At 37.4% G+C, this 22,552-nt stretch overlaps 1 protein-coding gene across 1 annotated transcript; it reads right to left on the bottom strand.

Annotated features, from left to right (window-relative positions):
* Positions 1-3,551: 3,551 nt before the first annotated feature.
* On the bottom strand, positions 3,552-9,367 carry LOC130955698 (developmentally-regulated G-protein 3). The gene is made up of 10 exons (XM_057882624.1): positions 9,102-9,367; positions 8,291-8,344; positions 7,406-7,579; positions 6,717-6,788; positions 5,998-6,057; positions 5,290-5,399; positions 4,791-5,090; positions 4,434-4,625; positions 4,115-4,166; positions 3,552-3,998 (listed from the first exon to the last, which is right to left on the bottom strand). Exons 1-10 carry the CDS (start codon positions 9,141-9,143, stop codon positions 3,948-3,950), a joined length of 1,107 nt encoding a protein of 368 aa, XP_057738607.1. The 5' UTR covers positions 9,144-9,367; the 3' UTR covers positions 3,552-3,947.
* Between the last annotated feature and the right edge of the window lie 13,185 nt (positions 9,368-22,552).

Here is a 22,552-nt window from a genome sequence, read left to right on the forward strand (position 1 = left end):
AATTCTCTATCTTATTCTTATTCCAAGATATTCATTCGTACTCAAGAACATGATGAATGATGATGAGTTAGATAACCCTCATTATTATTCTCACTCATGAACGCGCGTGATTGACAACCACTTCCGTTCTACATGCAACAAGGCTTGAATGTGTATCTCTTAGATTCCCCAACAGAATCTTCGTGGTATAAGCTAGATAGATGGCGGCATTTGTCTGGATCCGGAAAGTCCAACCTTGTCTGTGGTGTTCCGAGTAGGATCCTGGGAATCCGGAAAGTCTCACCTTGTCTGTGGTATTCCGAGTAGGATTCCGTTCATGAATGACTGTGACGTGCTTCAAACCTGTAACCTGCTGGGCGTTAGTGACAAACGCAAAAGAGGGATTCTATTCCAGTAGGGGAGGGAACCAACCGGTGATTGGCCGTACTGTGACAGAGTGCGTGAGCATTAGCTTTCACTGCGAGGATGGGATGTAGCTATCAACCATGGGTGATGCCTCCAGACTGGTTAGCTGTGCGAGTGACAGCCGCACAGGATATTTCCCCGTGAGGATGAAAGTAGCCACAGTTGATGGTGAACCCCTATACAGAGCTTGCCATGGAAAGGAGTAAGAAGGATTGAGTAGAAGCAATGGGATAGCAGGCGTCCGAGAGCTCTACAGCATCTCCATTCCGCTTATCTGAAATTCCTACCAATGAATCTGCATAAGTATCTCTATCCCTTTTATTATTCCTTTTTATTTAACAATCCAATTATCACTATTACCTTTTTTATCTGCCTAACTGAGATTTGCAAGGTGACCATAGCTTGCTTCATACCAACAATCTCTGTGGATTCGACCCTTACTCACGTAAGGTTATTACTTGGACGACCCAGTACACTTGCTGGTTAGTTGAACGGAGTTGTGAATTCAAATAAGGACAATTATTGAATAAATCCATACAAGCACAAAAGAACAAGTGATCACAATTTCGTCCACCAAAGACATAGGCATTAGTTTCCCGAGTATGAATTGGTTGAGAACAAGTTGATGATTTTGTTCTTGTGAACATTAAATTTATAGAGTGTTCATTATGTAGTTTGAAGTTACAGTGTTAAACTGCTAGTGTTATGCGAGATATGATGAAAATTGGGAGAGAACAGTGTCATTTCTAAACAGAGGAGATCAGGGACCATTTTGTCACCTGTTAGAGTTGTCAGGGACTATTTTGTACTTCGTTAGAGATAACGGAGTAAAGGACCTAAGTGACTGACGGAATTAATTGTTAGGGACCAATCGAGTAATTAATTTTAGTTGGGGACTAAAGTGTCCAATCTAAAATTTTTTGAGGACCAAAATAAGTATATACTCATTAAATTATTAAGTTGATGGTATATCTGTTGTTAGTTATTTAAGTAAATGTTTTTATATAATCTAACTTATGAATGAGATGGAAAACGAATATTGTTATTAATTATTTAACTAATTAATTTTATTTACATTAAATTATATACACGTTGATTAATTTGGTTACGAATTTTTTATTTAGATATTTTTATTTAAATTAAATTAAATAGACGTTTATTAATTTAGTTTTTCATTACTTAAGTAAATGTTTTTATTTAAATGAATTTACAATGTAGATGTATGCAATTATTTGTTAAATTAGTTTACTTATAATTTAAATTAATTTGAAAAATGAATTTTTTTTTCTTGCATCGTGTCGAGAACTCGAGATCCAATGTATGATAGTGACTAGGAACAGATGACAAGGCCGAAATTGAGTGCGGTGTAGCAGAAGATACTAACGTGATAGCTCGATTGGAGTCTCCGGATTCCGGTACAAACTCCTCCTCGTCATCATCTTTAGAAGAACCGCTCTTGTTACTATCTGCAACATACTCCTCGTCTAAATCCTTACCATCAACGTCCATGACTTCCATATCAACGTCCATGTTTTCCACTAGATTAGCCACGTGTATTCGTGGAGGTGTGAGAGGTGGGTCATTCTGCATAAAGTCCGACTGCTCATATCCACCACCGCCGACATTACCAACCTCCGCAAAAAGTTCCATCACTTGTTCCATCATGTTTCTCTTATGGATGTCAAATATTAGGTGCACATGCTTGTCGTCATGGAGACAAAATAGAGGAAATCGAAAAGCTCTATTTCCTATCGGTACTAGCATCCTATACCCCATTCTTCCGATTTCTTCTTCCGCTACCACCGAGACTACTCATTATAGACTCTTCAGCTCACCGAATACGTAACAATAGAATTCTTACACTCAAATATCACCTCATTACGATGATTTTTTATATGACATTTGGGATACACACATACAACTAAATATCCACTACTACTAAACATTTTGGTTTATTTTCGAAAAAAAAATACAGAAGAAATAGTGAAATGTTCGGTAACAAATACAAAGAGTCACACATCATTTTATAACTGCCAAAAATTTGTCATTAAATATCTCATTTACACTTTACACATTATAATTAGGGTGATTCTCTGGTGGCTAAGCTTACTGTGCCTAAGTGTGGCTAAGGATTGACCATCCAGTAAATAAATGACACCTGGCAAACTAGTTGCAGATATTTTTTTCCCTCTTCTTCGTATAAGACAAAAGACATTATCAAAGAAAAAAGAAAACCATCTTTAAATCTCTGAAATTTCAACCTCATCACTTCCTCTCTCTCTCTCTCAGCATCTCAAATTTCATATACATATTTATCACTAAGGCTTGAAGTTCCGATTGGGATGATAAAAAAGGAAGAACATCAAGGCCAGTGTTCTCCCCAAACAATCCATAACACCATCCAAAGCTACTAATCCAAAGCTACTAAGAACAATTATTTTTCCAACAGCAGATGCAGCATCACAATCTATATGGCACTAATATCTATGTCGGTGGTAGCATCAACAATGGAAGAGGGTTAATGTTCTCTTCTTAAACTTCTCCAATCATGCAACCACCATGGTCTGTGTCTTCATATAATACGACTCTTTACATATCGAAAAATTTTTATTTTTTTCATCCATTGCTATATCGATAATGTCCAATCTTTCTTAGTTTGGATGCTGAAAGTTTATAAATTTGAAAGTTTATAAATTTGTCTCGATAATTCGATAATTTGCCAATAGGTTCAAATAAATTATTTATTACTCTCGTTTATTGATTGAAAAATTTTACTATGCTTTATTTGTGCAATTACAATCTTTATCCTGATCAAAGTATGACTTTGTAACTCCACATGTGATCACGTATCCAAATTTGATTCATTTCTAAAATTTGGCTACCGTAGCCACCAAAACTATGCAGCTACCAGAGACACCACCTTATAATTATTCACGTATCTCATTTACACTATAATATTAAGCAAAATAAGATAAAAAAAAATACATTTTGATAAAAATGCTACAAATTAATTTTATTTATTTAAAAAAAATCCTAAGGCCAAACTAAATTGACGTAATTTTAAAAAAATTATAATTCTTTTAATATTATTACGAAATAAAGTACTAGTTTTCTTTCCAAAAGCTATATCAATATCAGTCGTACTATTTCAATATCAGTCGTACTATTTGACATGGATAAAGTTTGTCTGTATCTTGTTCAGAATGTCCAGCAAAAAACATACCAACATATCCACCTGAATCATCTATCTAAAAGAAAAACATGTTTTAATGTTACAAGAGCAGCCGCAAATATCCACCATTTGTATCGGCATAGTCAAAAAGAGACATCACAAACTAGAGTTTTTTAATTACATCTCCGGACTGGAAATACTCAACTCAACTCCCAACTGAAAAAGGAAAGTAATTTGAGTGTGATTTAACCTCGGGGAAATCACGAAGAGATCCTCAATCACTGCTTGGAAGTCTCAGTTCCAACTCATGCCCCTGTTATGTTTCCAAAAGATATCATCTTAAATACCTTGCAACAACACTTATAACTTCTTATACCTTCTTGATAATCTGAACCACGTCTTCATCTTCAAGTTCATGCTCCTGGTATGTAACAGCGTATTACACTTAGTATTAACATTTATTAATAAGGAAGAACAGAAGTAGAAATACAACTTTTGCGGGGGGAGCAAATAAGTGGAGTAAATTGAGTAAGTTACCTTGCCAACTCTTTGAGGCTTGTGCTTCGCACTTGAACCCCAGACCAGAGCACTGCATCATTCAGCAAACATATAAGCATTGGGTGAATGAAAGATACAGGGGAGGGAGGAGGAAAAAAGAAAAAGAAAAAAAAATGAAGGCAAGGGGATCGGAATGGGAGTATGGTGATGGGGAGAGGAGGCATGTTCATTGTTCTGTTTTATGATGCAAATTTAGGTGACCATGATTCAGAACATGTAGTAGCTTTTAACGCATACATGGAAAAGTCACAAGACTTCATGAATAAATAAAGCTTCAAGATTGGGAAAGGATGCTCACTACTTAAACTGTTTAAGCATATCCTTGTGAATGCGATTGCAGAAGTCCTCAACTGTTCTTCTTTTAGATGACAATATTACCGGGTCCTCGTAGTCAGGATTCATCCCTTTAGGTTTAGTATAAATACGAGTTAAATTGAGATATTCCCAAATTTTCTCCAGAAGACCATCGAGGTTCCACTCCAGGTGTGCACTAAAGAATAGTCAGAAAAACATATAACTTTTATAAATAAATGATCTATAAGTTAAGGCAACTATGGAAATGGAAGAAATAACGATCATTAAAAAAAATGCTTCCTAGGGGAAAAAGGTTTGAGATATTTAGCATACAAGACCAATGATTTGAATGAAGAATTACCTGATTGGGCAGTAATGAGGTAGCTTATCCAATATCTCTAATTCCTCAAGTGTGATCTGATCAATCTTGTTCACAACATAGATGCAAGGCATGTATACTCTACTTCCCTCGATAACATCTATAAGGTCATCGGCAGTAGCATCATATCTGAGAGTAATATCTGCATTGTGAATTTTGTACTCACTACATATAGCCTTCACAGTGTCAAGATCCAAATGTGTGTTGGTAACCGTTGAAGTGAGGTTGATTCCACCTTTATCTTTCTTCCTAAAAGTCAGATTTGGTGGCTCTTTATTTAACCTACAGTCAATCAGTAAACAAGTTAATCAAAGAGAAACAAAGTAAAGAAGCTTCTTCCCGCATTTTTTATTTATTTATTTGGGGGGGGGGGGGGGGGGGGGGGGGGAGAGAGAGAGAAAGGGGGAAAAGGGGGGGGGGGGGGGGAAGACAAGTGGAAACTTGCATACATGACACGAGCAATTCAAATACAATTGGTTACCTTATACCAAATCCCTCCAGCTCTTTTTCTATAAGCCGCTTATGAGTTATTGGCTTTATGGCATCAAGAACAATTAAAATACAATTGCAAGTCCTTGCAGTACTGATAACCTGCATTTGCCAAGCAATATATAAAATAAAAATGTGTCTTTGCCACTTCCCCGAAGTGTGAATGTGCCAAGTTGCATGGCGGATCATAGTTATTAATTGCAAATCTATATGAATATACTTATATTAGTTGAACAACAACTAAGTATTAAATATTTTAAAATACAAGATTCGATGCTCGTGCAGAAACTTGATGGAATGAAGTTTGCAAAATCTGAATCAATCTTCCTAAATATGTAACAATCATGTATGGTGCTGAAGACAGTTTCTGCCAGTGGAGAAAGAGACAAAAACATAGCTTACAATTATACACAGTTCTCTAAATACTGCCATTAAGAATCAAGAATCTTTGAAAAACAATTCTGCCATATGCCAAATATAAAACCACAGGTTCTCTAGACACTGAAATGTTTTCCATTGATATCACCACAGCATGCAGCAGAAGATCAACGGAAAATTTTTTACAAGTTTCACAAGGACCTTTGATTACATAGTTAATTACTTACAAAAGACGTGATTTGGCTAATCAACATTGAAATTTTGTTGACATATATTATACTAAAATCTACTTAAAATTGCGATTAGAACAATTTTATTTTACCTGTCTTCCTCTACCCTTTCCATCTTTAGCACCCTCAATAATTCCAGGGAGATCCAGCAACTGTCACATGTAATTAAATAAGTAGTTAAAAATTTATCAAAATAGTAAAATGTAGGATGATAAAGTTGCAAGCAGACAAAATCAATCATAAAGATACGGGATCTTAATTAATCAAGAGGTTCAAGTGCAACTAGATTTTGCTTTAAGTAACACAAGTTTTAAATAAGTGGAAAAGATGGTTGAATCGCGTCTCAGGTGGTTTGGACATGTGGGAAGAAGACCGATAGAACATCCAGTCAGGAGGGTGGATGAGATGGAAGATGGACAAAGAACGAAAGGCAGAGAAAGACCTAAGAAGACCATCCGTGAGGTGGTCAAACGAGATCTATATGTAAACGGTCTCTCTGTAGGCATGATACATGACAGAGCACAATGGCGTCGTTTGATTCATGTAGCCGACCCCACTTAGTGGGACAAGGCTTTGTTGTTGTTGTTGTTGTAACACAAGTTTTAAAAGCCCACAAGTAGAATATCTTGAACTTGATAAGTATTATAAGTGAAACCTAAGAGAAAGAAATATGGTTTTATTTACTATGGCTCCGCAACCTAGTTGCATTCATATGACATCGATAACAGTAGAAAACCCTCGTATGAGGGATTTTTCACCAAGAGCAAAGATGAAAACATCATCAACATTAAGCTTTCTAATATTGTGGCACCTGAATTTTAGCTCCACGATACGTGATCACGCCAGGGATGCAAGTTAAGGTTGTAAACTCGTAGGAAGCAACCTACACAAACCAAAACAAGTAAAAGTCTTCAGGAAACTCTTTCACATAAGCTATTAAGCATATTAGATAATTCATAATTGTAATGCGGCCCGCTATCTTCCAAAATAAAAAAGGGAGCATCTGGTTGACACGTGAATAGACGCCAATGACCACTATTATAGTGTCCAAAGCAAAGAATAGTTGACAAACATCATGAATGATAGCAAAACGTAGAAGTTAAAATAAGTAAGAGCTCCTTTATACCATTTTATAATTAATCAGATCAGATGATAAAAAAAAATAGAATGAACTCGAGATATAAATGGTGGGCCACTGCAGAAGGTCCCCACGGATTAGGATCTCCTAAGGGTAGATGTACTCAGCCTTACCCTGTAAGCAGAGGGGTTGATTCCAGATAAAAAACCTTGATCTCAATATCATAGGCCAACAACCTTACCCTAGATATGACATGCACCTATCCCATGCAATTTTATTTTATTTTTTAGAAAGAGAAAAAGAAACATCACTTGCAATATTTCAAAAAACATGGTAGAACTCATAGAAGTGAAACACTGCGATATAAATAAATTAAATAGTGAAGATGGCAGTATATAAGACTCATAGAAATACATTCCTACCTCTGAAAATGTCCCAGTCAATTTATTCAGTAGAGTAGATTTGCCAACTGAAGGGAAACCCACAAGACCAACTCTTGAATCACCACTTTTAGTAACATCAAAACCTTCACCAGCACCTCCAGCACCTTTTGATGAAGGAGTAAGGAGTTCCCTCCGCAGCTTTGCCAGTTTAGCCTAGTACCAGAGTGGCCATATGCTTAACAATATTAAATCAACTAGCAGCAAGAATAGAATCACAGAAATACAAAAGTAAAAGATAACAAGGAAAATAATTCTAATAAAAAATAATCTTATTGGTGGTTGATTCCAAATAGAAGCAGAAGTGAAAACACCCATGTAGCCTTCAATATCATATATCAGAAAACTTTCAAACAAAGTATCCAAGTTAACAATAGGAGCCTAAGGCTGATGAAAAAACAATTCAAATATTCTCAACTTATATTTTAATGTTTTATCCAAATTGGAATACGCGTACGAGCTACATGCACCCAAAATTATAAATCAATATGTAAATCAGTAGGAATCTTGTATCCAGCAACAGCTAGAAAGTGGAAACAAGAAGGCCTATTCCAAGAGCAGAATGAGCTTAGCCTAATAATACAACTTCCAATTGAATTTCAGGGAAAGGGTTTGAGTCATGAGTCATGAACCAGAAGCACGTCCAAATGCAATCTCTAGAGCAATTACTCCTACAAAATTCTACCAACTCATTCAACATGACCAAATCATTCCAGTGCTTGGATGAAATTGATCACTTTCGGTCCCATATCCCATCTACCAACTCATTTAACATGACCCCATCATTCCAGTGCTTGGATGAAATTGATCACGTTCTTTCCCATATCCCATCTAACGATGAAGCACACAATGCAGAAACATGTTTACCTTCAGCAAGCCCAAATGATGAGCAGTAGCCTTGTTCTTTTGCGTTCTTGCCATCTGCAGCATAAAAATGACAATGATCATACTTGAAATAATAACTACAATGGAAATACAGCTGCTGCTTTGAACAATCAATGAATCAATACAGTTCCTCAGTTCTTGATTACCAAATGCAGGGAGTAAAGGAAACAAAACACATGCACAGAAATAATATGAAACCTTATCGTAGCTGTCAATCTCTCAAACTCAATCTATACATATTCAACCAGAATTACGACTTAGAGGTATCTGCAGTATTAGTTGTTTTAGTTTTAGCCTAAACATAAAAACTTCACTTATTCTGAGTAACAAGGAATTTATTACAATCCCATCTTACTTGATGCTTAAATATTATTGAACGTAATCACTAATCAGACGAAGTTGCAATATGTACTGAAATATGGACTCCAACGAAAATAGAATTTAGGAGTTTCTGGCGAGAATAATTCCGATTAAGGAACATTAATCACAATTAAGCACAGCTTCTATTCCAACTCTAGAAATGCATAGAGCTTCTTAAGAATCATATTAAGTATAAATCATTTGTATTAATAACACCTTAAAACTGGATCCTAGGATATGGCTTTAAAATTTCGTAATTCGTAATCAAACCGTAGTAACCCTACTACTGCAGAGGAAAACAACTTATGGATTAGTTTGTAGTCCAAAAATGTTATACTTTCACGGATACGAATCGAGGCGTGCAACCAAGTTCCGTTGAGAATACAATGGAAGGAAGGAAGGAAGGAAGCATTAGAGACGAAGCATAGGGTACCTCATCTTCGATGTCCTTTATTTTCTGCATCACGGTCGCCATTGTTGAAGGATGAGCTCAGAGGAAGAGAAGAAAATAGTTTCAGATGAATCCTCTTCAAGTATACAGGGATGATTAATGGTTACTCTTGCGTTGTGATGTGTCGTGTTGGCTCTTAAGCTGGGCAAGAAAGGGAAGAAGGTGCTAGAACAAATATGCAGAGTGCACCAATGCTTACGGTAAGACGGTCCTAGGGTAGCGAAGACGGTGAATGATTCAATGGTCCATCATCTTTTTTCACCAATGTTGGTGAAAGATAACTTTTCTCTTATACCTCTAGGTTTTTGGGTTCAGTTCTCTTTTAAAAACTATTGGGCCTTATAATAGCCCATTTATTAAAGCCCAACAGCCTAATAATTTTTTCCACCCAAAAAAAACTAATAATTTTCGAATAGCATTATATTTTTTTTGGGTAAAAAAATTAAATTAAAATACTGAATTAGTGACAATATACTATAAAATGTTAAAATTAAATTAATATTTTGACCCAAGAAACGAACAACAAAAATTGTACTTTTTAAAATTAATTTTAGTTTGATAAAAATACACATTTGGGATAAATAACAAATAATTCATGTATTTAATTCAGCCTTTTGTTGGATTATCTAAAAATTTATTTAGAAAATATATATAAAAAATAATAAAAAATATCTTTAGACTATTTTTAGTATTTTGTCAATCGCATAAAAGATACAGAAAAATCATTTAAAATAAAATTATCAAATTATCACGCGTACGCGTGACATGCACGATCTGCAGAAATTATAGAATACGCTAGAGCCAGTTTCAGGCCACATTTTGACCCAGAGTTCGGCCCAGAAACACAGATTAAAGTCAGGGAACATGCAGAGACTCAACATAGCAGATCATACACACAATTTTAGGTTTAGATGTAGTTTTAGAGAGAGAGGTTCTCTCCTTTCTCTTAGGATTTAGGATTAGGATTCCTCTTAAAAGAATTAGGATTTTATCTTTTCAATCACAGGTTCACTGTTCCTTTACTTCAATTTATCTTCTACTTTTATTTATTCTATTATTTTATTTTAGTTTGTTAATATTGGCTTATGAACTTTTTCATGTTGGATCTAATTTCTTTTATTAATATTTGAGGTATTTTAGACATATGATTTTTATTTAGTTTCTTATATTCTTGGCTTTGGTTGATTAATTGGTAACTCTTGAGTTGTCAAACTCATTGTGATTGACAACTGATATCTTTGCTGATTGATTTAGATTCCTATAACTCTAGTCTTTTCTTAGGAGTTGACTAGGACTTTAGGTGTTAATTTAATTTAACCACTTGACTTAGTGGGAGCAAAAATATAATTCTCGTCACCATTGATAAGGATAACTAGGATATGCATTCTAATTCTCATACCTTGCCAAGAGTTTTCTAGTTATTAATTTATTAATTCTTGCAATTTATTTCTCTTGTTCAAACCTTTTCAAAAACCCAAAAATACTGTTTTCCATAACCAATAATGAATCATACTTCCCTGCAATTCCTTAAGAAGATGACCTGATGTTTGAATATTTCAGTTTATAAATTTTATTGGGTTTGTTACTTGTGACAACCAAACATTTGTACGAAAGGATTTTCTGTTGGTTTAGAAGCTATACGTACAACGCGATCATATTTTTATATTTCTTTACCGATAGAAAATCCGATCGTCAAAATGGCGTCGTTGCCGGAGAATTGCAAACGTGTGCCTTATTATTGGTTATTGTAAATATTTTTCTTTTACTTGTTTATTTGTTTTTGTTTTCCCTTTTTATTTCTATTAGCTGCTATGAGTTCTCACCCCTCTCGCTTTGAGTTTGGTTCTACTTTTGTTGAAAGGATGAAAGCTATAAGAAGACTATGCATCACGGTCAAAGCAATCAAAGATGGATAGAGCAAAGATGATCTGATCAACCACTTAGGCAACAACACCTTCCAAGATATCATGGACGAAGACCATTCTACAATGCATACCAAGCTGATAGATACGGTGGACCCCCTTGTAGTTACCAACAAGCCCCACCCGGTGCCTATAGACCATCCTCTCAACATAGCTTCGAACCACCACACTCACAAGCTTCTTTTCACCATTCACCACCATATGATCCTTATTCACCCCAATTCCAATCCAATTACTCCCAAGAACCACCACTTCCCTATGTACCATGTCCATATCCATCACCTCAAGAATCACAGGCTCGCTTCGAAGAATCAGTAGATCAATTTCATTCAAACCTTCATCAACTGGAGCAAGCAATAAATCAATTATCTTCCTGACGTTCGGACACTCAAGGAACTCCCATAGCTCCATGTGGACAATCTAATGAAGAACGTAGCATGAAGGCGATACTAGAAACTCTAGTAGACAGTACAGAGCATGACTTCGTACTGGAACAAGTAGAGGAAGCTATCAATATAGAAGAAGAAGAGTTGATTGAAGACTTAGGAGACACTGAACCTCCATGGGAATCCAGAGTTGTGGAGAATTCCGTCAAGGACGTTACAATTGATGCTAAGGAGGATAGTGCACAACCCCCAAAGCAGGTATCTTATGAAGAACTGGACGGAATAACCCAAGGCGCAAGTTTCCTTGATGATGATAATCACAATTCAGGTTCTCTTAGTAATGAAATTGCATCCGCAAGTGAATTCTTTGAGACAGGAGAATCTTCTCCGAGTGAATACGAAGATGATGCTGAGGTAGATTTTTCTCAACCTCCAACTTATGACTTGAGTGATGATGAGGAAGAAATCAAGGACTTTGATCAAGACATGGTTGAAATGGAAGAAGTTTGCAAAGAAGTAGAGGAATTCACAGAAGACCACAAGGGAGTAGAGCTTGCAGAACCACTAGAAACACCCATCCCAAGGCCATTACCACCCAATACTAACTTCAAGTGGGTAAAATCCTTGACTTTTATCTTTACTTTTCCACTTGAATATGGTTTACTTGAAACAGATTGCCAGCTTAGAGCTCTTTGTGGCTTCAAGAGTAAGAGGAAAATGGAGCATACTCAGAGTTGGTCTGCAAAATCCAATAAGGTTCCACGCTTCAACCTGAAGTGCAATAATTGGTATCAAGTTTGATTGCCTGGGTCTCGAAAGTTGTTTGGTCACTACAGTGAGAATTCAGATTACTTATCACCCGGCTGGAAAAATGCCGATCAAGACAAAAATGGGTGTAAAAGCAAGGTTTGGGATCTTGGAATCTATTCTGACATTTAACATCCTGGAAGCCTGAGAACCTGCTTGGAACTGCTCGAGGGCTTTACGTGCCTTGTTTGGGACCCCAGAGGCTGTTGGCACTCCAAAAATTGGTGGAGATTTCTGGATGAATTCAAGCACAAGCTACCATAACAGGAAGCTCATCAAATGTCCAACTTAAGGACTTTAACTAAAAGTGCTAGGTGGGAGACAACCCACCATGGTATGATCGTTCCTTTTTCAGTTTTAATTCTAGTCTGTTTTGTTTATTTTTGAGTTTTATTTTCTCTTATTGAGCCTGGAATTGTTCATAACATCTGCATCAGCATCTGCATACTGCATTCTGCATTTTGCATGAAAAAAGGGTGAACGACGCGCACGTGGCGTTTGTGTAGCGAAACTGAACAGAGAGTTGCATGAGAGATGCGCGGGAGTGGTGCGTGGCGCACAAGCCACACCACGCGTACGCATGCCGCACGCGTACGTGCCCCCTGCAAAAAGATCAACCCATGCGTAAGCGTTACCGACGCGTCCGCGTGGGTGCGTAAATCGGCGTTATTGGGGTTTCACACAGAAAGTTGTGCGGGAGTGCGGATGGCCTCGTGCGTTTTGCATAATCCCTAATCGCGCATACGTGTGATGGACCCTCTCGCGTCCCTCCCCTATACGCTCTCACCCACGCGTCCGCGTGTGTGACGCGTTCGCGCCGTTAGCGTCGTGCACCTTGCACGCATCACGCCGCCTAATCAGTTTGTTTTCTTCTCTTTTCAAATCCTATTTCTTTCTTCTATTCCTCCCTCTTCTCTTCTTCATTCTTCTTCTACCTTTTGCACTTTTCTCCCCTCCCTTCTCACCCCTATTCTCTTTCACTTTCTTCTACTTAATTTATTTGCATACTTTCATTCATCTTTTAATTACTGCATTTAATTATTTTTTCTTAATTTTCTCTTTAGTATAATTATTTAGGGTCTCCTCCTCTTTCTTCTTCATGCATTTTTATGTTGGTGTTGGAACTTTATTTAGGTCTTCCACTATTACTTGTGGATTATTATGGAGTTGTTTGACAATTCATATTAATTGTTTTCGGAATGCTTGCATTTTCCAATTTCATTCTCCCCCTATCATATTAAACATGCATACTACGTGTTTGTGAAAAGCCCGTATGGCATTGTGAATTCTAAATTATTCTATCCTTCTACTCTAATGCCTGTTTTTCACCAAACCCTTCCAATATTTTAAATATAAATTGTCAATACAAATATTATTGTTAGTTTTTTACGACTGATAATATATTTTTGGCTTTTAATGCTTGAGCTATGCTACTCATGCCTTTGCCCGCATGCCTATAAACATCTTGCATTTAATTGCCTCAATTTATCATGCTATGTTTCCATTGATGTCATAATTTTATGGAGTCGCGACCATGTGTTAACAATATTCTTCTTTACTTTGGCATGATTATCACTTGTACTACCCTCTCCCTTGCTCTATCCCTTTGACTTCATGTCCTTTTCTCTTCTTCCTTTTCAGGATGGCTGATAGGCAAAATTGTGATTTGCACTTTTCATAACTCGAACAATTCTTAGCAATGGCTCCAAAAACTTGGTGCACACTACTATGGTTCACTCACATTCTTTACAACTTCGCACAACTAACCAGCAAGTGCACTGGGTCGTCCAAGTAATAAGCCTTACGTGAGTAAGGGTCGATCCCACGGAGATTGTTGGTATGAAGCAAGCTATGGTCATCTTGTAAATCTCAGTCAGGCAGATTCAAATGGTAATAATGGTTTTCGAATATAAGGATAAATAAACAGAAAATAAAAATAGAGATACTTATGTAAATCATTGGTGGGAATTTCAGATGAGTGTATGGTGATGCTTTGTTCCTATTGAATCTCTGCTTTCCTACTGCCTTCATCCAATTCTTCTTACTCCTTTCTATGGCAAGCTGTATGTAGGGCATCACCGTTGTCAATGGCTACTTCCCATCCTCTCAGTGAAAATGGTCCAAATGCTCTGTCACGGCACGGCAAATCATCTGTCGGTTCTCGATCATGTCAGAATAGAATTCATTGATTCTTTTGCGTCTGTCACTACGCCCAACAATCGCAAGTTTGAAGCTCGTCACAGTCATTCAATCCCTGAATCCTACTCAGAATACCACAGACAAGGTTTAGACTTTTCGGATTCTCAAGAATGGCCGCCAATAATTCTAGCTTATACCACGAAGATTCTGATTAAGGAATCCAAGAGATACACGCTCGTTCTAAGGTAGAACGGAAGTGGTTGTCAGTCACGCGTTCATAGGTGAGAATGATGATGAGTGTCACGGATCATCACATTCATCATGTTGAAGTGCAACGAATATCTTAGAATACGAATAAGCTGAATTGAATAGAAGAATAATAGTAATTGCATTAATACTCGAGGTACAGCAGAGCTCCACACCTTAATCTATGGTGTGTAGAAACTCCACCGTTGAAAATACATAAGTGATGGTCCAGGCATGGCCGAATGGCTAGCCCCCAAAATGTGATCAATAGTCTCCTAAGATGAACAATAGATTAAAACTAAGGCTAAAGATGTCTAATATAATAGTAAAATGTCCTATTTATACTAGACTAGCTGCTAGAGTTTACAGAAATAAGTCTAAGTGCAGAAATCCACTTCCGGGGCCCACTTTGGTGTGTGCTTGGGCTGAGCTTGAGCTTTACACGTGCAGAGGCTTCTCTTGGGGTTAAACGACAAGTTGTAATGTGTTTTTGACATTTAACTCTGGTTTGTGACGTGCAACTTGGCATTTTACTCCATAATGCAGCATGGAACTGGCGTTGAACGCCCGATTTCGTCATCTAAGCTCAAACAAAGTATAAACTATTATATATTTCTGGAAAGCCCTAGATGTCTACTTTCCAACGCAGTTGAGAGCGAGCCATTTGGAGATCTATAGCTCCAGAAAATCCATTTCGAGTGCAGGGAGGTCAGAATCCAACAGCATCAGCAGTTCTTTGTCAGCCTCCTATCAGATTTTTGCTCAGGTCCCTCAATTTTAGCCAGAAAATACCTGAAATCATAGAAAAACACACAAACTCATAGTAAAGTCCAAAAATGTGAATTTTGCATAAAAACTAATAAAACATCCCTAAAAGTAGCTAGATCCTACTAAAAACTACCTAAAAACAATGCCAAAAAGCATATAAATTATCCGCTCATCACAACACCAAACTTAAATTGTTGCTTGTCCCCAAGCAACTGAAAATCAAATAGGATAAAAAGAAGAGAATATACTATAAATATCAAAATATCAATGGACATTAGTTCTAATTAGATGAGCGGGACTTGTAGCTTTTTGCTTCTGAACAGTTTTGGCATCTCACTTTATCCTTTGAAGTTTAGAATGATTGGCATCCATAGGAATTCAGAGTTCAGATAGTGTTATTGATTCTCCTAGTTAAGTATGTTGATTTTTCAACACAGCTACTTTTATGAGTCTTGGCCGTGGCCCTAAGCACTTTGTTTTCCAGTATTACCACCAGATACATAAATGCCACAAACACATGACTGGGTGAACCTTTTCATATTGTGACTCAGCTTTGCTAAAGTCCCTAGTTAGAGGTGTCCACAGCTCTTACATACACTCTTTTTGTTTTGGATCACGACTTTAACCACTCAGTCTCATGCTTTTCACTTGGACCTGCATGCCACAAGCACATGGTTAGGGACAGCTTGATTTAGCCGCTTAGGCCTGGATTTTATTTCCTTGGGTCCTCCTATCCATTGATGCTCAAAGCCTTGGATCCTTTTTACCCTTGCCTTTTGGTTTTAAGGGCTATTGGCTTTTTCTGCTTGCTTTTTCTTTTTTTTTTTCTCTTTTTTTTGCAAGCTTTGTTCTTCACTACTTTTTCTTGCTTCAAGAATCAATTTTATGATTTTTCAGATCATCAATAACATTTCTCTTGTTCATCATTCTTTCAAGAGCCAACAATTTTAACATTCATAAACAACAAGATAAAAAATATGCACTGTTCAAGCATTCATTCAGAAAACAGAAAGTATTGTCACCAAATCAATATAATTAAACCAATTTCAAGGATGAATTTGAAACTCATGTACTTCTTGTTCTTTTGAATTAAAAACATTTTTCATTTAAGAAAGGTGAAGGATTCATGGAATTATTCATAGCCTTGAGACATAGTTACTAAATACTAATGATCATGTAATAAAGACACAAACATAGATAAACATGAAGCTCAAAAATCGAAAAACAGAGAGATAAGAATAAGAAAGTTAAGGAATGAGTCCACCTTAGTAAAGGTGGTGCCTTCTTCTTGAAGGAGCAATGGTGTCCTTGAGCTCCTCTATGTCTCTTCCTTGCCTCTGTTGCTTGATCCCTAGTGATTTTGGTGCTCCTATCCTTAGTTACTCCCAATAATTGTGTGGAGGAAAATATATCTCCTGAGGTATCTCAGGGATTTCTTGATGATGCTCTTCCTCATGCGTCTCTTGAGATCCATGAATGAGCTCTCTTGTTGTGCAGTCAAATGCTCTACTACTGAGCTATAGACCCTTGAGATGAATCTCTCCATCTCCCAAGACTCGGAGGTGGAAGCTTTTGTCTTCCCTTTCCTCTTTCTAGAGGTTTTTCCGACCTTAGGTGCCATAAATGGTTATGGAAAAACAAAAAGCTATGCTTTACCACACCAAACTTAGAATGTTGCTCACCCTCGAGCAAAGGAAGAAAGAATAGAAGAAGAAGAAGAAGATATGAAGGAGAGGGAGAGAGATGTGTATTCGGCTAGGGGGAGAAGAGAGGGTTGTGTTGTGTGAAAATGAAGAAAGATGGAGGGGTTTATATAGTGGAGGGAGAGGGGTAAGGGTTCGACCATTTAGGGTGGGTTTGGGTGGGAAAGAGATTTTGAATTGGAAGGTAGGTGGGGTTTATGGGAAAGAGTGGATGGATGTGATTGGTGAAGGGTTAATGGGGAAGAGAGATTGAGGTGATTGGTGAATGATGTTTGGGGAAGAGTGTTATGAAAAGGTGTGAGAGAGAGGGAGAAGGTAGGTGGGATCCTGTGGGGTCCATGATGAGCGGATATTTTATACGCTTTTTGGGGGTAATTTCATGTAGATTTTAGTATGTTTTAATTAGTTTTTAATAGAATTTTATTAGTTTTTAAGCAAAAATCATATTTCTGGACTTTACTATGAGTGTGTGTATTTTTCTGTGATTTCAGGTATTTTCTGGCTGAAATTGAGGAAGCTGAGCAGAAATCTGACTTAGGCTGAAAAAGGACTGCTGATGCTGTTGGATTCTGACCTCCCTGCACTCGAAATGGATTTTCTGGAGCTACAGGAGTCCAATTGGCGCGCTCTCAACGGCGTTGGAAAGTAGACATCCAGGGCTTTCCAGCAATATATAATAGTCCACACTTTGCACGAAGATTGACGACGTAACTTGGCGTTGAACGCCAAGTACATGCTGCTGTCTGGAGTTAAACGCCAGAAAAACGTCATGATCCGGAGTTGAACGCCCAAAACACATCATAACCTGGAGTTTAACGCCAAGAAAGGCCTCTACTCGTGGATAGCTTTAGTCTCAGCCCCAGCACACACCAAGTGGGCCCCAGAAGTGGATTTCTGCACCAATTATCTTAGTTTACTCATATTCTGTAAACCTAGGTTACTAGTTTACTATTTAAACAACTTTTAGAGAATTATTCTGGACCGGATGACATTTTTCAGATCTGAATTACATACTTTTGACGGCATGAGTCTCTAAACTCCATTGTTGGGGGTGAGGAGCTCTGCAGCGTCTCGATGATTTAATACAATTCCTTTGTTTTCCATTCAAACACGCTTGTTCTTATCTAAGATGTTTATTCACGCTTAATTATGGAGAAGGTGATGATCCGTGACACTCATCACCTTCCCCAATCCATGAACGTGTGCCTGACAACCACCTCCGTTCTACATCAGATTGAATGAGTATCTCTTAGATTCCTTAATCAGAATCTTCGTGGTATAAGCCGGATTGATGGCGGCATTCATGAGAATCCGGAAAGTCTAAACCTTGTCTGTGGTATTCCGAGTAGGATTCTGGGATTGAATGACTGTGACGAGCTTCAAACTCCTGAAGGCTGGGCGTTAGTGACAGACGCAAAAGAATCAATGGATTCTATTCCAACCTGATTGAGAACCGACAGATGATTAGCCATGCTGTGACAGAGCATAGGAACGTTTTCACTGAGAGGATGGGAAGTAGCCATTGACAACGGTGACACCCTACATAGAGCTTGCCATGGAAGGATCTTGCGTGTATTGAAGGATTTCAAGGAAAAGTTGAAGTCAAAGGACAAAGCATCTCCAAAACTCCAACATATTCCCCAGTACTGCAAAACAAGTAACTCTATTGTTCTCGTTTATCTTTCCAATCAAATCTAATAATTCCAACTTACAATTTTAAACACTTTGACTTCTTACAATTAAATCCAATTAACCTTGTTGACATCCTAACTAAGATTAATAAAATAAATATTGATTGCTTCAAACCAATAATCTCCGTGGGATCGACCCTTACTCACGTAAGGTATTACTTGGACGACCCAGTGCACTTGCTGGTTAGTTGTGCGAATCACAAATTCGTGCACCAAGTTTTTGGCGCCGTTGCCGGGGATTATTGAGTTTGGACAATTGAAGGCTTATTTTATTTCTTAGATTAGGAATAATTTATTTTTATTTTTATTGTTATAGAGTCATTAAATCTTGATAGGATAGTTTCTTTTCAAAAATTTCTTTTCAAAATTTATTATTTTTCTTTTAATTAATTGCTAATTCTCGTGAGTTTAGTGTCTTGTTCTAAGTTTGGTGTCAATTGCATATCTCATATTTTTATTTAAAAATTTCGACTTGTGTTCTTTGTTCTTCATTGATCTTCAAGTTGTTCTTGCTTATTTTTCTTGTTTGATCTTGAGTTCTTCTTGTTTTGTGTCTTTTCTTGTTTTTCTTGTGCTTTTTCAGAACATTAACTTTCAAAAATTATACTTTTATCCACAAAAATAACACATCTTTAAAATACATTACATTTTTAACTCAGTTGGTTATAGCGGGGGTTTATGCTCTCAACAATTGGGCACTTTCTTTTTAAAAGCCTTTTTCAAAACTAATTTTTCTTGATTTAATCTTGTGCCAAACTTTAAGTTTGGTGTTTTCTTGTTAATCTTTCATAATTTTCGAAAATTTTATTAAAGTTTTCTAAAAATTTTAAGTTTGGTATTCTTTCTTTTGTTCTTGGTGTTCTTGTGAATCTTCAAGGTGTTCTTGAGTTTTTCTTGTGTCTTGATCTTAAAATTTTTAAGTTTGGTGTTCCTTGGTGTTTTCCCTCCAAAAATTTTCGAAAATAAGGAGCATTAGATCTAAAAATTTTTTAGTCTTGTGTCTTTTGTGTGTTTTTCTCTTTCATCACAAAATTCAAAATTCAAAAAAAAAATTTTTATATTTTCTAACTAATTTTGAACTTCTCTTTTCGAAAATTTTATATAAAAATTCAAATTTCAATTTCAAAATATTTCCAATTTCTTTTATTTATTTCGTTTTTTTATTTTATTTTATAAAATTTAATTCAAAAAAAATAAAATAAAAAAATCAACATATAAATTATCCCTTGTATTCCATCATGGAAGCAAGTAGGAATGAACAGTCCAAGAGGACTCTGGGGTCATATGCTAACCCCACTACTGCTTCATATGGGAGTAGTATCTGTATACCCTCCATTGGAGTTAGTAGCTTTGAGTTGAATCCTCAGCTCATTATCATGGTGCAGCAAAACTGCCAGTATTCTGGTCTTCCAAATGAAGAACCTACAGAGTTTCTGGCACAATTTTTACAAATTGCTGACACAGTACATGATAAAGAAGTGGATCAGGATGTCTACAGATTATTACTGTTTCCATTTGCTGTAAAAGATCAAGCTAAGAGGTGGTTAAATAACCAGCCTAAGAACAGCATAAAAACATGGAAACAGCTGTCAGAAAAATTCCTGAATCACTATTTCCCTCCCAAACGGATGACACAGCTGAGGCTAAACATCCAAGGCTTCAAACAAGGAGATAATGAATCCCTTTATGATGCTTGGGAGAGATACAGAGAGATGCTAAGAAAATGCCCCTCTGAAATGTTTTCAGAATGGGTGCAATTAGACATCTTCTACTATGGGCTTACAGAAAAAGCTCAGATTTCTCTAGACCACTCAGCTGGTGGATCTATACATATTAGAAAAACAATTGAAGAGGCTCAAGAGCTTATTGATACAGTTGCTAGAAATCAACATCTGTACATAAGCAGTGAATCTTCCATGAAAGAAGAAGTTAAAACAGTAACTGCAGAACTCAGTCCAGTGGATCAGGCTAATGAATTCAATCAGCAATTGGACTTTCTAACCCAGCAGCTAGCTGAATTCAAGGAAATATTACAGGAAACAAGAATGGCCAACAGGAACATGGAAGCACAATTAAAGCAGACAGAAAAGTAACTGTCAAAACAAATAACAGAAGAATGCCAAGCAGTTCAATTAAGAAGTGGGAAAACATTAAATACCTCACTTCAAAGCAGCAGGAAACCAAGAAATGAATAGGTGGATACTCAAAATCCCTCTGAGGACAATCAGAGCCCAGAAAGGAATAAAGCTGGCGCTGAACACCCAGACCATGCTTATTCCTGGCGTTCAACGCCAGAAACAAGCATGAATCCGGCGTTGAACGCCCAAAGGGAGCATGGTTCTGGCGTTCAAACGCCAGTGACAAACAAGGAAGTGGCGTCTAACACCACTCCAGCTCCCACCACTGGCATTCAAATGCCAGTAGGGAATCAGTCACATACAAGTGCTGATAACAACCCTTCTAAGAAGGCTTCCCAACCCACTTCTGTAGGTAATAAACCTGCAGCAACTAAGGTTGAGGAATACAAAGCCAAAATGCCTTATCCTCAAAAACTCTGCCAAGCGGAACAAGATAAGCAATTTGCCGCTTTGCAGACTATCTCAGGACTCTTGAAATAAAGATTCCGTTTGCAGAAGCACTTGAGCAAATACCCTCTTATGCTAAGTTCATGAAAGAGATCTTAAGTCATAAGAAGGATTGGAGGGAAACTGAAAAAGTTTACCTCACTAAAGAATGCAGTGCAGTCATTCTAAAAAGCTTGCTTGAGAAGCTTAAAGATCCTGGGGGCTTTATGATACCATGCACATTAGAGGGCACTTGCACCAAGCAAGCTTTATGTGATCTTGGGGCAAGTATCAATCTAATACCTGCATCTACTATCAGAAAGCTTGGTTTAACTGAAGAAATCAAACCAACCAGGATATGTCTTCAACTTGCTGATGGCTCCATTAAATACCCATCAGGAGTGATTGAGGACATGATTGTCAAGGTTGGGCCATTTGCCTTTCCTACTGACTTTGTGGTGCTGGAAATGGAGGAGCACAAGAGTGCAACTCTCATTCTAGGAAGACCTTTCCTAGCAACTGGCCGAACCCTCATTGACGTCCAAAAAGGGGAAGTAACCTTGAGAGTCAATGAGGAGGAGTTCAAATTGAATGTTGTCAAAGCCATGCAACATCCAGACACCCCAAATGACTGCATGAGTGTTGATATTATTGACTCTCTGGTAAGAGAGGTCAATATGGCTGAGAGTCTCGAATCAGAGCTAGAGGACATCTTTAAAGATGTTCAGCCTGATCTAGAGGAGTCAGAGAAAATAGTAGAACCTCTGAAAATCCCTCAGGAAGAGGAGAAACCTCCTAAACCCGAGCTCAAACCATTACCACCTTCCCTAAAATATGCATTCTTGGGAGAAGGTGATACCTTTCCTGTAATCATAAGCTCTACCTTAGAGCCACAGGAAGAGGAAGCACTAATTCAAGTGCTAAGGACACACAAGACAGCTCTTGGGTAGTCCATCAGTGATCTTAAGGGTATTAGCCCAGCTAGATGCATGCACAAGATCTTACTGGAAGGTGACGCCAAGCCAGTGGTTCAACCACAAAGGCGGCTGAACCCAGCTATGAAGGAAGTAGTGCAGAAAGAGGTCACTAAATTACTAGAGGCTGGGATTATTTATCCTATTTCTGACAGCCCCTGGGTGAGCCCTGTCCAAGTCGTCCCTAAGAAAGGTGGCATGACAGTGGTTCATAATGAAAAAAATGAACTGGT

This window comes from Arachis stenosperma, chromosome 10, assembly GCF_014773155.1.
Source record: "Arachis stenosperma cultivar V10309 chromosome 10, arast.V10309.gnm1.PFL2, whole genome shotgun sequence".
In the NCBI taxonomy this organism is placed as follows: domain Eukaryota; kingdom Viridiplantae; phylum Streptophyta; class Magnoliopsida; order Fabales; family Fabaceae; genus Arachis; species Arachis stenosperma.

Coding starts and splice junctions, on each gene's coding strand:
- LOC130955698 (XM_057882624.1), bottom strand. CDS start 9,143: ATGGCGACCGTGATGCAGAAAATAAAGGACATCGAAGATGAG. Junction 8,345..9,101: donor TAAAGGACATCGAAGATGAG/GTACCCTATGCT, acceptor TTTATGCTGCAG/ATGGCAAGAACGCAAAAGAA. Junction 5,400..5,997: donor GAAAGGGTAGAGGAAGACAG/GTAAAATAAAAT, acceptor TGGCAAATGCAG/GTTATCAGTACTGCAAGGAC.